General features: G+C 42.6%; 1 protein-coding gene across 2 annotated transcripts in view; it reads left to right on the top strand.

Moving 5' to 3' along the window:
* The window catches only part of RB1 (RB transcriptional corepressor 1), a 168075-nt gene that overhangs the window by 22008 nt on the left and 132939 nt on the right, over positions 1–13128 (top strand). For both annotated transcript variants that reach the window (XM_066586021.1, XM_066586015.1), the window contains exons 7-12: positions 820–930; positions 2423–2571; positions 4776–4853; positions 7884–7993; positions 9403–9477; positions 10019–10106. In XM_066586021.1, the coding sequence (XP_066442118.1) occupies positions 820–930; positions 2423–2571; positions 4776–4853; positions 7884–7993; positions 9403–9477; positions 10019–10106 (611 nt within the window). The remainder of the gene's footprint in view (positions 1–819; positions 931–2422; positions 2572–4775; positions 4854–7883; positions 7994–9402; positions 9478–10018; positions 10107–13128) is intronic.

Below are 13128 nucleotides of genomic sequence, written 5' to 3'. Positions count from 1 at the left end.
CACCCTGTTTTCATGTCTGTAAGTTGTGATTTTTCAGGTGGCCTTTCCCGTTTTTCTCTTATTCTGCTGTTTGCAATCCACTTTCAGTGAGGGTGCGTTTAGCAAGCCTACCATTCTGCCAGTAGTTCCCTGTCTTGACTTCCTTGCTTTAACTTCCAATGCTGCATTGCACTGTCTCTGGTCCAATCAGCAGAAAGACAGTATCTGAATGCCCGTGCCTCTGCCTAAGCAAGACAATGCGGCATTCAGAGACAGAGTGGCCAAATGATTAGTAAACCCCACTATGTGTGTATGTAATGCACACACCCACACACTGTAACAGCAGGGGAGCAGAAACTGTGGAGATTGTTTTTACAGTGTGTGTAGATCTGTCAGCCTGCAGCCTGTGAGTGCAGGTGGTGTTGTCTGGGAAGATAGCCACTCCCTCTGTTGCTATGGAAACGTTCCTGCGTCCTTGTCACTACAGAAGCTCTATACCTAATGACAGTGGATTGCAGAGACGGTGGAAGGAAGCCCCCTATTGACAGCCACTTCAAACATAATTGACAGGTGTAAAGCAACACATTTTGTAATGCAAGTATGTTATGATGAGACTAACAAAATCTAGTAGCTGAGCAGAGATCGTCTGAAAAGTTAGTGCCCTTTTAGGTTGTAAAATGTGAAAAATATATAAACTTTAGTAAATATGATTTGTGAAACAAATGATACAAATTGATTATTACTGCCCCTCAATTAGTGTCTTAGATTTCTATCCTTGGTTTCTCAAAATGTTGAGTTGTCTATTTTTTTCATTTTCCCTTTTTTTTATTTTCTACTTAGGCAAAGTTTTACAGATGGAAGATGACCTTGTAATATCCTTCCAGTTGCTGCTCTGTGTTCTGGAATATTTTATCAAGCGCTCGCCCTCCGATGTGCTCAAGGAACCATATAGTATGTTAGCTTTAAAAATGTCCCAACTCATTTTGTGTTTTCGTATTTTTCTTTATGCAGAAATTCAAATTTATGGTCCTTTGAGACTATTGCTCCCACTTCAGTGTGACACTAAGAATATCAGCAGTAACACTAATTGTGTTTATTCCTAACATGTGGTAAAATGATTTTAACACCTTCACCCTAAATGTCATACGTGTACAGCCTTCGGGTGCTGGGTTTGTATGGAATGCAATTGGTAGCTGAAAGCACTTCATACATGGTGGGTGCCGGCTGTCTTCAACAGCTGACACACATCCACAACAGCCACGGTAAGCACTCGCATTGATTGTGACATTCAGTGACGATGGGATACACATATGATGGCGGACTACTGGTGAAACCTCCAGCGCGAATGTCCAGCAATATCTCAACGTAGGAAATCACAAAAATGTAGTTTCAGCAACATTCAGTCTGTCAGTAAACTGGTTTTATTCGTGTTCGAGGCTTCTTGGGATTTATCTTTGTACCTTTTTTAGCTTTTAATTGGCAGTCATTACACGTATGATACAATATGTGTAGATGTATACATTTATATGGCCGTATGTCATATCTTCATAAGCTAATTGAGAAAAACCTTATGTCATTTTCAAAATCTATCACCCCTAAATACCCCCAAAAAGTTCTGACATCTCAGTCACCAAAAATTGTGTTATCGTTCACTTTTGTTTGAGCGAATTTTGAGCCACAATCGCTACATGTAAACGGGTCATTAAAGGAATGTATTGTCAGAAACTTGTTGAAATAAAGTTCCTAAGTTGCACACAGATTTTATTTTTTTTTTAAATGTCACTATATTGATCTCCACAGAAATATCAGCTTGTTTTGAGGCTCAGTAGTCAGAGTGAAAATTACAAGTTTGCAGTTGTCACTCTAACCACAGAGCCTCAAAACAAGCTGCTACTTCTGTAGCGATGACTTTTTAGCAGCCATCTCATTATTATTGCAGACGAGCTGGAATGATCCCTGGCCGTCTCCACCTCCATTCACTAGTATTGATCGCTCTTGTGTAAAGCCACAGGGACATTTATCGCTGGGACCGCCTGTTGGGGAATCTGTCGCCTAACAGATCATCCCGTGTAAAAGCACTCTTGGCGGAATGTTAGTTTTATTCTCCAGAAGTATGCCTACAGTTGAGTTTTTAGGGATTTTCTTGTTTCTGATCCTCGTGTTGGGAGTGCTTGTTGTTCTTGGCCTGCCCATCACTCCGTTGGAGGTCGTGGAGTCTGAGTCATGTTGAAAATGCTTAATTGGGGAAACTGTCTAAGTTCTTGTAATAAGATGACAAGCAGCTGTAATTGCTGCTTTACTGACAAATGCACTTTCCTTGCTAATACTTTTAGATATGTAATTAATGACTTTCATTAGGTTGCCACCTTTATGCTTTAATTATCCAGTTAACCTATTTCTATGGAAGTCAGCATGTACTAATCCTGCTGTCACTTGGCTGTAGAGAGCGCCGTGAATGGGCTATCTGTCAACGGACCAACCCGTGTGTCCCGACGTGGTCAGCACAGGAATACCTGCACGTCACAGCCGTCTGAAATGGACTCCCGAGTTATAGAAGCTCTTTGTAAGGCCAACGAATGTCCTGTGGATGAGGTAAGAATTTCCCTGTTTTTAGTTTGCTTTTAGTGAAGGAAGTACAAACAGTTTTCTTCTCATATATAAATGGGTAGAGACCGGCAGAATATTATATTATACTACTAAATGCTTCCTCGTTACTCCCGGTTATCTTCTTCAAAATCGCACATCTCCTCCAGAAATGTTTATCTAATCCTTGGGATGTTACAAATGCAGCATACTGTAAATTAGACCGGTTTCACGTCTGCGTTGGAACCTCCGGTAGGCGGTTCTGTAGCAGATCCGACTGCAAATACCGGAAGAAAAAGTTCTGCCTTCAGTGCTTTTTCTTCTATCCCAAAACCGAGCAATTGGGTGGAAAGCAGGCAGACCCCACTATAGTCAATGGGCTCTGCCCGACGCTTTTTGGTCTATATACAGAGGGAACCATTCGACCGCGGGGATTCCCCTTTCCTGCTCTCTGAATGGAGCAATAAAGCGAAATCCCCGATGCAGATGTGAAACCATTCAAAAAAACTATCCTTTTTTTTTTTTTGTTCAGTGTAAAAAAAAAAAAAAAAAAATTGGCAAAAAAAATGAGCTCATCAGTGTGCTTTCCACTGAACTGAGGAGGAAGGATCATTTTGATTCTCCTAACTAGAGCAGGATTTCTTTTCGGCCCCCTATTTGGCATTTTCGGGGGTGTTTAGTTGGTCTTCTATCTAAAAACAGATTATGCTAGATGAAACTTATAAGAACGAGCACTTCTGTCACTACTCGCCTTTACATCCGGTTGAAAAACTTGTTATTTATGTTAATCATCTAGTCAGTGACGCATTGGGTCAGATTTACTAATGCCGTCTGGCTGGTGCAAACAAGACCGTCAGTAAATGTGTCAGAATTATTACAGTGACTCGCTGAATTATAAATCTGGCGAATATTTAGGGTATCTTCACACTGAGCAACTATCAGATAGTCACTCTGTAAACTTCAGCAACTTTTCGAACAGTTATTTGAAGGCTTTTACACAGAGCACTAATTCATAAGTTGTTCACCAAGATATTGTTCGTAGGGGTATCTCCATACAAATTGGTTTGCAAGTCTTTCCAATCCAAATGACTATAAATTTACACCTGGCGACCATTGATCAACCACGTGAGCTCAAACAAAATGACTAGCGAGTGAATTATCGCTTGACACCCTTATGGCGGACGTGTTTACACAGTGACTGTTTTGCATTGGCTCATATGAACGATTATTTGGACGATAGTCGTCCTGCTCAAAGACACTCATAGACTGTCTAGTCTAACTTAATACCACCTATTAAATAGGTGGCCATATTGATAAAAAATAGAAGGGAAGATAGAAACGACACATTCCAATAGCCTACAGTTAAGGCATTCACAGGATGCCAGTCCCAGCGATTCGTGTAATGTTCACTTTTGAAGTACAGGGCAACCCGCCGGGTGGAATCGTATGTGGTGTCATTAATCGCCTGTAAGCCTCCAATGCGTACTAAGCATATCGGTGGGACTGGAACCCTTTCTATGCCTTTACTATGTGCAAGTATACTACTAAGCATCCCCTCCAATGTGGGGTAGGTACACGAGTGATCATCTGTGCTATGCTCCTCCATATCACAATTTGCACACTTGCTATTGGGATATGGTGTTTCTACCCGCTCTTGTAATTTTTTATTGATATGATGGCCTAGTGGTGGTTTTGAATTAATATGTCCTTTTTTTCGGTGATTTTTGATAATAGCAGATTTTGGTTGGCTTAGTTTACGACAAAAAATTGTGCCAGAATTTGATGCAATTTTTGCTGCACAGTTGCATTTAGGTCCCACCCCTTCTCAGGAAGCCCCGCTGCTTTGTCAGACTAGTCATAAACTGCCCGAAAATGTCTTAAGATACACGATAAATGCATTGCAAAACATGTAAGACCAGTTGCACCACAAGACTGTTGAATTATGGATAGTAAATCTGCCCCATTATCTGCACAGTATCGTTATAAAATAATTAATTGGAGTAATTGCAGCAGGGAGCGCACGGATATAGGATGCTGAACGGATGCATATGTAGGATACTTTAAGCAACAAAGCACAATTCTGGGACCGTTTCCTCAGAGTATTCGATTATCTTGCACATGTAAAGTTCCTTCAGTTATTGTATGACCTTTTTGGATTTGCTAACGATCTAGTATAATTTTTTTATTTTAATCCACCTTCATGATTCCCTTAGGTAAAAAACGTGTATGTCTCCAGCTTTGTTGACTTCTTGGACTCGGCTGGGATTTCCTGTATTGATGGGCTCCCAAAGGTATGTTAATGATTGTTTTGTTACCAGTTGTGTGTTTTCATTCATTGTTGCTAATTATGCTTTAGAACTATAGTGATTATTACCTGTCTCCTCAGTCCGGCCTTGATGGCATGCATGCCGTATATTTGTATGAAAGAGGATTTGAGTTTTGTAGTGCTGAAGATGTAATAATCTTTATATAGGCAACATTTTGCTTCACTTTCCACATCAGAGGATACATGTACAGACCAAAACAGCTGAAAACGGAGCCAAAACGTTGTAAAAAATGCATGAGAACACTGCTGAAACCGCAGCGTCGAAAACCGCTGTTTAATTAAGGGTGCATTCAGATGACCGTATATCGGCTGGGTTTTCACGCCCAGCTGATATACGGCGTCTCTCTCTGCAGGGGGAGGAGACTGGAAGATCCAGGAGCAGTGCTCTGAGCTCCCGCCCCCTCTCTGCCTCCTCTCCACCCCCCCTGCACTATTTTCAATGAAGAGAGGCGCGACTTAGCCCCGCCCCCATTCCGCCTCCTTTCATTGCAAATAGTGCAGATATACAGTCGTCTGAATGCGCCCTAAGGGAGGCCTTAACCCTTTCCAATCCCCTGTCTGACGTCTGAAGACATTCTAATTGAAGCATGTACAGCTCCAATGTCGGAAGACGTCCGGCAGGGTATTCTTACTGTATATTACTGGCCGCTCTGTTGTTGAGGGCCTCTCCAGCATGTCCCATACCAGCAGATGGTGCCATTGTATAATGGTAGAAAGAGAAAGCCCCCTAGGAAACACTGAATCCAAAATTGGATTGCAAAGGGTTAAACTAGGTTTTAAATTTTCTTTTTCTTTTTCCATCTGTCTGAATACCGAAAATTCCTTGGCGAGTGTGATATTGGGCCGTGTTCCACAGCCAGACATCACACTCACACGTGTGAAATTGGCCTAAAATAGACCTGTCAGGACACCCGCCATATGCAAATTGGAAAGGAAGTTGTATTGTAAATCCTGAAGCTCAGTTTTCCTTTCAATTAACTGTTTTTGTATGAGGACCCCCATTACATATCGTTAGGTATGTTGTTTCTCAAATACAGAAATTTGGCTGCAGATTTCTACATTAACTAGTTCCTGTAAATCCTAGCCCAAGACACTTTTATCTATTTTTTTCCTAGTGTTTTTGTTTCCAGGTCATAATTAGCTTCATCTGCTACTAAGCACTGGGATTGTGGAAAGGGAGGAAACCGGGTGGGGAAATGCATGTTGGTAGTGTGGCTAGAACTTGTCGGAACGGAGCAGACTTGCCTATACTCGCTACAATACCTGCATCTGAGGTGTCTCCCACATAACGCAGCATTTAGGCTCTACAAATCCACTATTTCACTCGGTTTATGAACTTGTGTAGCATCTGTATTTAACACCTCGAGGACTCGGACAATACTTTTTTTCTTTTTTTTTTTTCTCTCTGCATTTTGGCAGTTAAAACACTTAAAAAATGATTCTATTGTTTTGAGGCTTTTTTGGATCGAGTTGTACTTGAAATGACAATTGTTTTGTAACATCCAACTAGCTTTTTATTTAGGCTGCCTGCACACGGACAGAGTGTTGCTTCGCTTTTACATGCACGCTTGCGGAAACCAATGATGGTTTCCGCGAGCAGAGGAAAAATCTCAGCGTGCTCCATTTTTGTGTAGACTCCACACGGATGACTTCCATTAAAGTCGATAAAAGCTGTCTGACCCAAGGCCATCCGCAATTAACGTTGCGGATACCACGTCCTCACCTAGCAACAGCGCGGGAAAGAAAAATCTGTACTGCGCATGTCCGACGGCGAGCCGCGCAGACCATTCACAGTACAGATAAAGGAGACAAGTGAGGTACGCGTAAACGCCGCTGTCTGGATTGGATTCCGCATGTGGAAACAGTCTCTGCTGTGTGCAGGCCGCCTTATTTTTAGTTCTGCAGCAGTTTTTTCAGGCCCTTCACCTTTATCATAAATGAGCCTATAAAATTATATTTAATTTGTAAAGGTTGTTGGGTTTGTGATGTATGCATATTATTTTATGTTTTGAGACATGTAGTAAAGTTGTTATTGTGTGTGTGTTTTTTTCCCCCTTTCCCCCCCCCCCCCCTCCTGCATGCAATAATTACAGGCCCACTGATTGCAGCTGTGCATTTTCTGTGAATGTATTGTGGCTGAACTAACAGTTTATGAGTTGAGGTGCACTGCGAGCTCTTTGAACCACTAGTCCAGCATATTTGTGAGCTGCGAGCTCCCAGCCCGTGCCAGCTGCTGATTGACAGCTTTCTCCTTATGCACAGCAATGGGGTGAAATCTGTCAATCTGTAGGGGAAGTGTGTTGGGGAAGGAGCCCACAGCTCATGAGTATGCTAAATATGTGTATATATAACGTCAGTACATTAGACACTGTACTCATTGTACACAGGATGATGTTAGGGCATATATAAATAACCACTAACCGGGAATATATTCAGATAGCCCTGGGGTCCTTCAATGGACCCTGACTATCTGCTGATTGTGTCCCTGTGATACAATTAAAGGAGAGTCGACTTTCGGCCTCTCAGCAATGATCACTGCATTCATAGTGTTTAAAGGGGTTTTACAGGCAGTGCTAGCTGTCAGTCCTGGGCTACACCGAGTTCTGAGCGGGAGCCACTGCATCCGAAACCTGTGTAGTGGTCGGCATTAGTAAATTTCACGCTCAGCTCTCATTGATTTTCAATGAGAGCTGTGCCTGCAGTTACGAGCACCGGCCACTGCACAGAGACCAGAGCAGTGGCTTCCACTCCGTCCTCGGTGTAGCCTGGAACTGTCTGCTGGCGCTTTAATAATGGTGGAGATCAGAGGTTTCTCTGATCTCTGCTGTTAGTGCCAGGATGGGGCTGTTTTTAGCAGCTGTTGCCCCACCGTCGATCACAGGAGGGCCCTGGCTTGACAAATATTCTCGTCATGACGGTGCCCACTTCCCGCTGCTCATTTAATTTCCTGACGGTAGTGAATTTTACAATATGTAATGATAACATTGTGTTTCAGGTTGATGTCATTTCACAACAGTATGAAGAGCTTTATCAGAGGAACAAAGATATAGATGAACGGCTGTTTTTGGAAAGTGACAACATTGTGAAAGATGATGTTCGAGAAAGGTAATGATTAATTATTGTTTATTGTCAGAATCCTGCATTTTAAGGTATCAAAGGGAAAAAATTAAATAAATTTAGCTCTGCCTGCAGTAGTTAATCAGAAGTTGGCTCACTGCTGTATATCACTACAACATTGGGGGAACTCCATGGACTTAAGTCTTTTTTTTTTAGCCTTACAAACTATCTTCTAACAAATGTTAGGGTCCGTGTAGATCTGCTGATTTCTCGTTTGAACGAGCAAATGATGTCCTAGTTTGCTTGTCCTCCCGGGCAGCCTGCTGATACAGGCAGAGGGTGCATTTAGACGAGGGTGTTTGTGTGTACATACGTGCACCCATAACCACGCGTCTATTAGAACCATTGGTTCCCTATGGTGTGTTCACATGTCCGTAAAACCTAGGACATGAGTGCACCATAGGTCCGTAGTGCATGTCAATATTCCCTGCCGGGAGTCCCCTTCTCACTGAACAATGTGACAGCGGGGAGTAAAGAATCCCCTGCCACGGCTAAGTACTGCCTGTGATTGTCTGAGCGCTGTGACCACTCACAGGCAGCACTCAGCTGCCATTCAATGAATGGCTGAGTGCTGTCTGTGATTGGCTGAGTGCTCAGCCAATCAGATGCAGCCCTTTCAGCAGGCATGGATTTGAAATTCCTGCCTGCTAAAAGAAAACTTCATTACAGTGACGAGTCCCAAGCGGCTCGACGTGCCTGAGCTTCGGCAGCGGCTGTGTGTGTGTGTGTGTGTGTGTGTGTTGCTTATATTTAAAGCCCTTCCCCTAAAAAGTGCAGGAGTTACTGGCAGACCATTGAATTCTATTGGGCCGCGGCTGCTGCCAGTGGCCCCATTGAAAGCAATCCTGCACGGACCTGCATTCACGTGTGTTTGTGCACGTATGTGGGTGCCCTGATTTTGTGTACACCTATGTATGCATCCAGCACACGCTCGTGTGAATGCACCCTGGTACAAAGAATTGTGTGTGTTTTTTAGTTTATGCATCCCCGTACTGCCACCAGTGTTTATATTTGTTAAAAAAAAAAGCTTCTTTAAATTGGCTGTAACACAACTTTAGATATGGCTGAGTGAGATAAAAATCTCACAGAAGAACTCAATTACAGTACAGCATCTATATTAGTAAGGTACCTTTAACCTGTAAGTGTCCGTCAGTGAACAGCTTGATCTGGCTACAATGTACCTTTTAACTAAAATAGATGTCATTGACTATACTGGGGGTCTGTTAGGCTTATGTTATAGCACCACATGCTGCATGATATTGCACTATGTTTGTGATGGAGGCTTTGAAGTCCTGGACTCTGATATGAGCAGGGTCTTGGTGTGGAAGACAGCTATTCACCTCATATTGTCGAATTATTTAAATGGTTTTTTGTTTCTTTTTAAACACTTTGCGCAGTTTGGAGCAGGAGAGAACACCTCGAAAAAATAATTTAGAAGAAGCGCCTCTGATTCCTCCACAGACACCAGTCAGGTGAGCCGATGAACTTTACCTCCTGTGAAACCTATTGCTTTCCTTTTGACAAAATTGCAGTTTGACTTGAAAAAATAAGGGCTCTCGTGCGCTGTCAGAGGAGCGTATTGTAACCTGTCCGTCATATGGATCCTTATAACGGACGTGTTACAGATGACATTACAACCGAACGTCATCAGTATGTTTTTAGCAGTATTTGGTCTGTATTTGCCTTTGTGTATTTTATTTTCTACAGGGCAAATCCGTATTTGTCCAATAGAAAATAATAGCAATATACAGTTAAAACGCAAAAGATAGGTCCTACTGCGTCTTTAGGAAACCGCCACAAACACGTGGCCATGTGAGTAGCCAGATGGTTCAATTAGCCCCATATTACGGTCCCCAAAATACGACCAAATATGGAGCTAAGATACACTTGTCTGAAAGCGGCCTCAGAGGTAGTGCTAATATTGGCATCTAGCAAGTTACCATTATTCACAATAGATTTTTGCTCCTTAGTAACAACTTATGTATTTATGACTTTTTTTTTTTTCACAAAAAGAGCTGCATTGAACACCATCAACCAGTTGATGATGATATTACATTCATCCAGTGATGAACCGTCAGAAAATCTTAACTCTTACTTTGAGGTGAGTCATCCTGGTATATAATGAAGCTTGCTTAGATAATAAGTATTAGCTAATTAAGGCCAACCTAATACGGTAAGGAAAATCTTAAAGGGGATGTCCCACGAAAGCAAGTGGGGTTATACACTTCTGTATGGCCATATTAATGCATTTTGTAATATACATCGTGCATTAAATATGAGCCATACAGAAGTTATACACTTACCTCCTCTGGTGCTGGCGTCCCCGTCTCCATGGCGCCGACTAACGCTGCCTTTTCCTTCCATTAGACGCGCTTGCGCTGTGCGGTCTTCTGTTCTGTTGAATGGGGCATGCGCAGAAGACCTCGGCGGCGCGAGCACGCCGGAGCGGCCACATTCAACAGAACAGAAGACCGCACAGCGCAAGCGCGTCTAATGGAAGGAGAAGGCAGTGTTAGTCGGCGCCATGGAGACGAGGACGCCAGCACCGGAGGGGGTAAGTGTATAACTTCTGTATGGCTCATATTTAATGCACGATGTATATTACAAAGTGCATTAATATGGCCTTACAGAAGTGTATAACCCCACTTGCTGCCGCGGGACAACCCCTTTAAATCAATGTTTGATCCCGACCCTGTTCTTCCTTTTTTTTCTTTTAACCTTTTTATATAAATCTCTTATTATATATCTGGTGAACACTATTTTTAATCTGTTTAAAGTCCCCTCGAACAGTCAATACCCTGGTGAGTAGTGATTTCCTGTTTTTTGACTACCCTGGAATTTCCCAGGCATCACCTTTTTTCTCTGTGGAGAACTTGATACGATGTTACTTCAGTAATATGCCAAAACATATAGTCTACAAGGAGTATAACCAATTATTGGCCTTTTTGTTTAGGTAAAAATTGATAAATACAGTTTAAAGTCTCTTAAATCAGATGTAATAAATGGATTTTGCTTTTGATTTATTTTTTTTTGTAAATCAGCAAATTTACTAATCGCTCATATATCTTGTAATTACTTTATTTTAATATGACTTTTCCCGTCATAGACGAAGTCCCTAACTTCACCAGCTTACTATTAAAGGGGAAGAAGGCAGCCACTTATATATTTGAGAGCACACTGTTGGCAGCCGTCCCATCCTTTAGGGCTCGTTCAGATGAACGTAGTAATCGTGCTGCTAGCGGCGCAAAAAGACTGCGGCTATAGAGCTGTTGAAGATCGTGTGAACGGGCTGCTTCCAGCTACTTGAAGTAGCACGTTCACACGATCCGAAGTGCATACTACGTGCTTTCAGGCTCACATAGGAGCCTATGGCAAGCACGCAGCAAAGATAGGACATGTCATATCTTTGTGCGGACCACCGAACTACATGCGACCTGCACTCTCATGTCCTATCTTTGCTAGGTGCGCGCAGCTTGGCACACCTAACAACCATACTTATGAACGCTTGTATAGGAACCTATTGGTTCTTTATAGACATGTGTTCTGTGTGCTGCTAGCAGTGTGACAAATATGCTTGTCTGAGCGAGCCCTTAATGTTTCCCAGAAACTTCCAGCATCTTGTAGTCCCCTTTTTCTCCATGCTCTCTGTTAATGTTCACAAACCTCAGTACTGTGAAATGGTGTGAAAGTGCGAGCAGCCGGAGGGATGTATGTACTCGGGCACAGCTCAGCTCTTCCTCTCTAGGAAGAAAGTTTTTCTCGCCACTACTTGGTGCCACCTGTGTTGATGGGCTACTGAACTAATTCACGTGTAAGATTGATTCCTTACACGCAACTGCATTTTTATCATTCTATGTCACCATGTGGCTTGTGCTTCATAGTGACTGACCTTTTCTCTTACAGTGCAGTATTTCCATAAAGCTTTATAGTAAATGAGAAATCCATTTTGTACGTGTGCGTTTTTGTCAGTTTAGTTGCGTGTATGTATGGCGACCCCCCCCCCCCCCCTTTTTTTTTTTTTTTTTTTTTAGATTTTTAATTAATTTAGGATTGTTTGTAGGTTGTCTATAGGACTTAACGCCCATTTACACAGGCCAAATGTCGGGCAAACGATGCTTGACACTCGTCCCTGTGTGTCATCTGCTTCGTGCTACTGCACAGGAGCTAGTATCGCTGGCTCGCTCACAGCGCCACCAGCTGGGGACCGGGGCGGCTGGAGGAGATTTCTATCCTTTTTCTCTCCCGCCCCTCTCCATTCACTTAACACATTGGCCATTCAGTACTGAATGGTTGCTGTTTACACTGAACGATCATCGTTCAACTCATCGTCCATTGTTTAGGCTGCATAAACGATGAATGATGAGTTGAACAATGAGTGTTTAGTTTTAACAGCAGCTGTTCAATACTGAATGACTGCTGTGTTAAGGGAACTGAGAGGAGTGTGGGAGAGCGAGGAGTGAAATCTCCTCCTGCTGTCCCACTGTGAGCCAACGATAGCGGCACCAGTGCAACAGTTTGCGAGCAAGTACATGCGGGGACGAGTGCCAGGCATCGTTTCATCCTAAAACTCTGATAATCTGTCCTAAATTGTTAATATTTGAATGATTGATGTAGTTTGGGGCAGAGTTCAGAGCAACGTATATACATGCTGTATACTGCGGTTGTCATATCGTTTGGTACGAGTTGCTGGCAGCTCCTAAAGCTACCGGAGTGATCATTGTTCAGTGAATTGAGATGGAATGGACTGGAGATTGTTCTGGTGGCTGCCTCCATTCACAGTAAACAGGTTGTCATTCATGCAGATGAATGACGGCCTGTTTACACAGGCAGATGCAGCGATAGACCAGCGATGATTTTATGGCCAGCATGAAAAATCCGATCAGTGATTTATCTTTGAGCGTTCTTTCATTGCAAACGTTTACGCTGCACAATTAGTGCACAAACTGCTCAATCTAACGAGCAGTTTGCAAGATAATCGTGTACTTAAAATGTTTTCTTTTTCTAACACAACACCTTTAAGCAGCCAGGCATGTGATGATGATAAAAAAGAAACAAAAAACAGCAAAAATACCAAAAACTGCATAGTCATCTGTTTTCAGCCCCATGGGACGCAGCTAACCGAT

This window comes from Eleutherodactylus coqui, chromosome 1 (genome assembly GCF_035609145.1).
Source record: "Eleutherodactylus coqui strain aEleCoq1 chromosome 1, aEleCoq1.hap1, whole genome shotgun sequence".
Taxonomy (NCBI): Eukaryota; Metazoa; Chordata; class Amphibia; order Anura; family Eleutherodactylidae; genus Eleutherodactylus; species Eleutherodactylus coqui.
The sequence above is the reverse complement of the archived record's forward strand: the minus strand, read 5'-3'. Positions and strand labels throughout refer to the sequence as shown.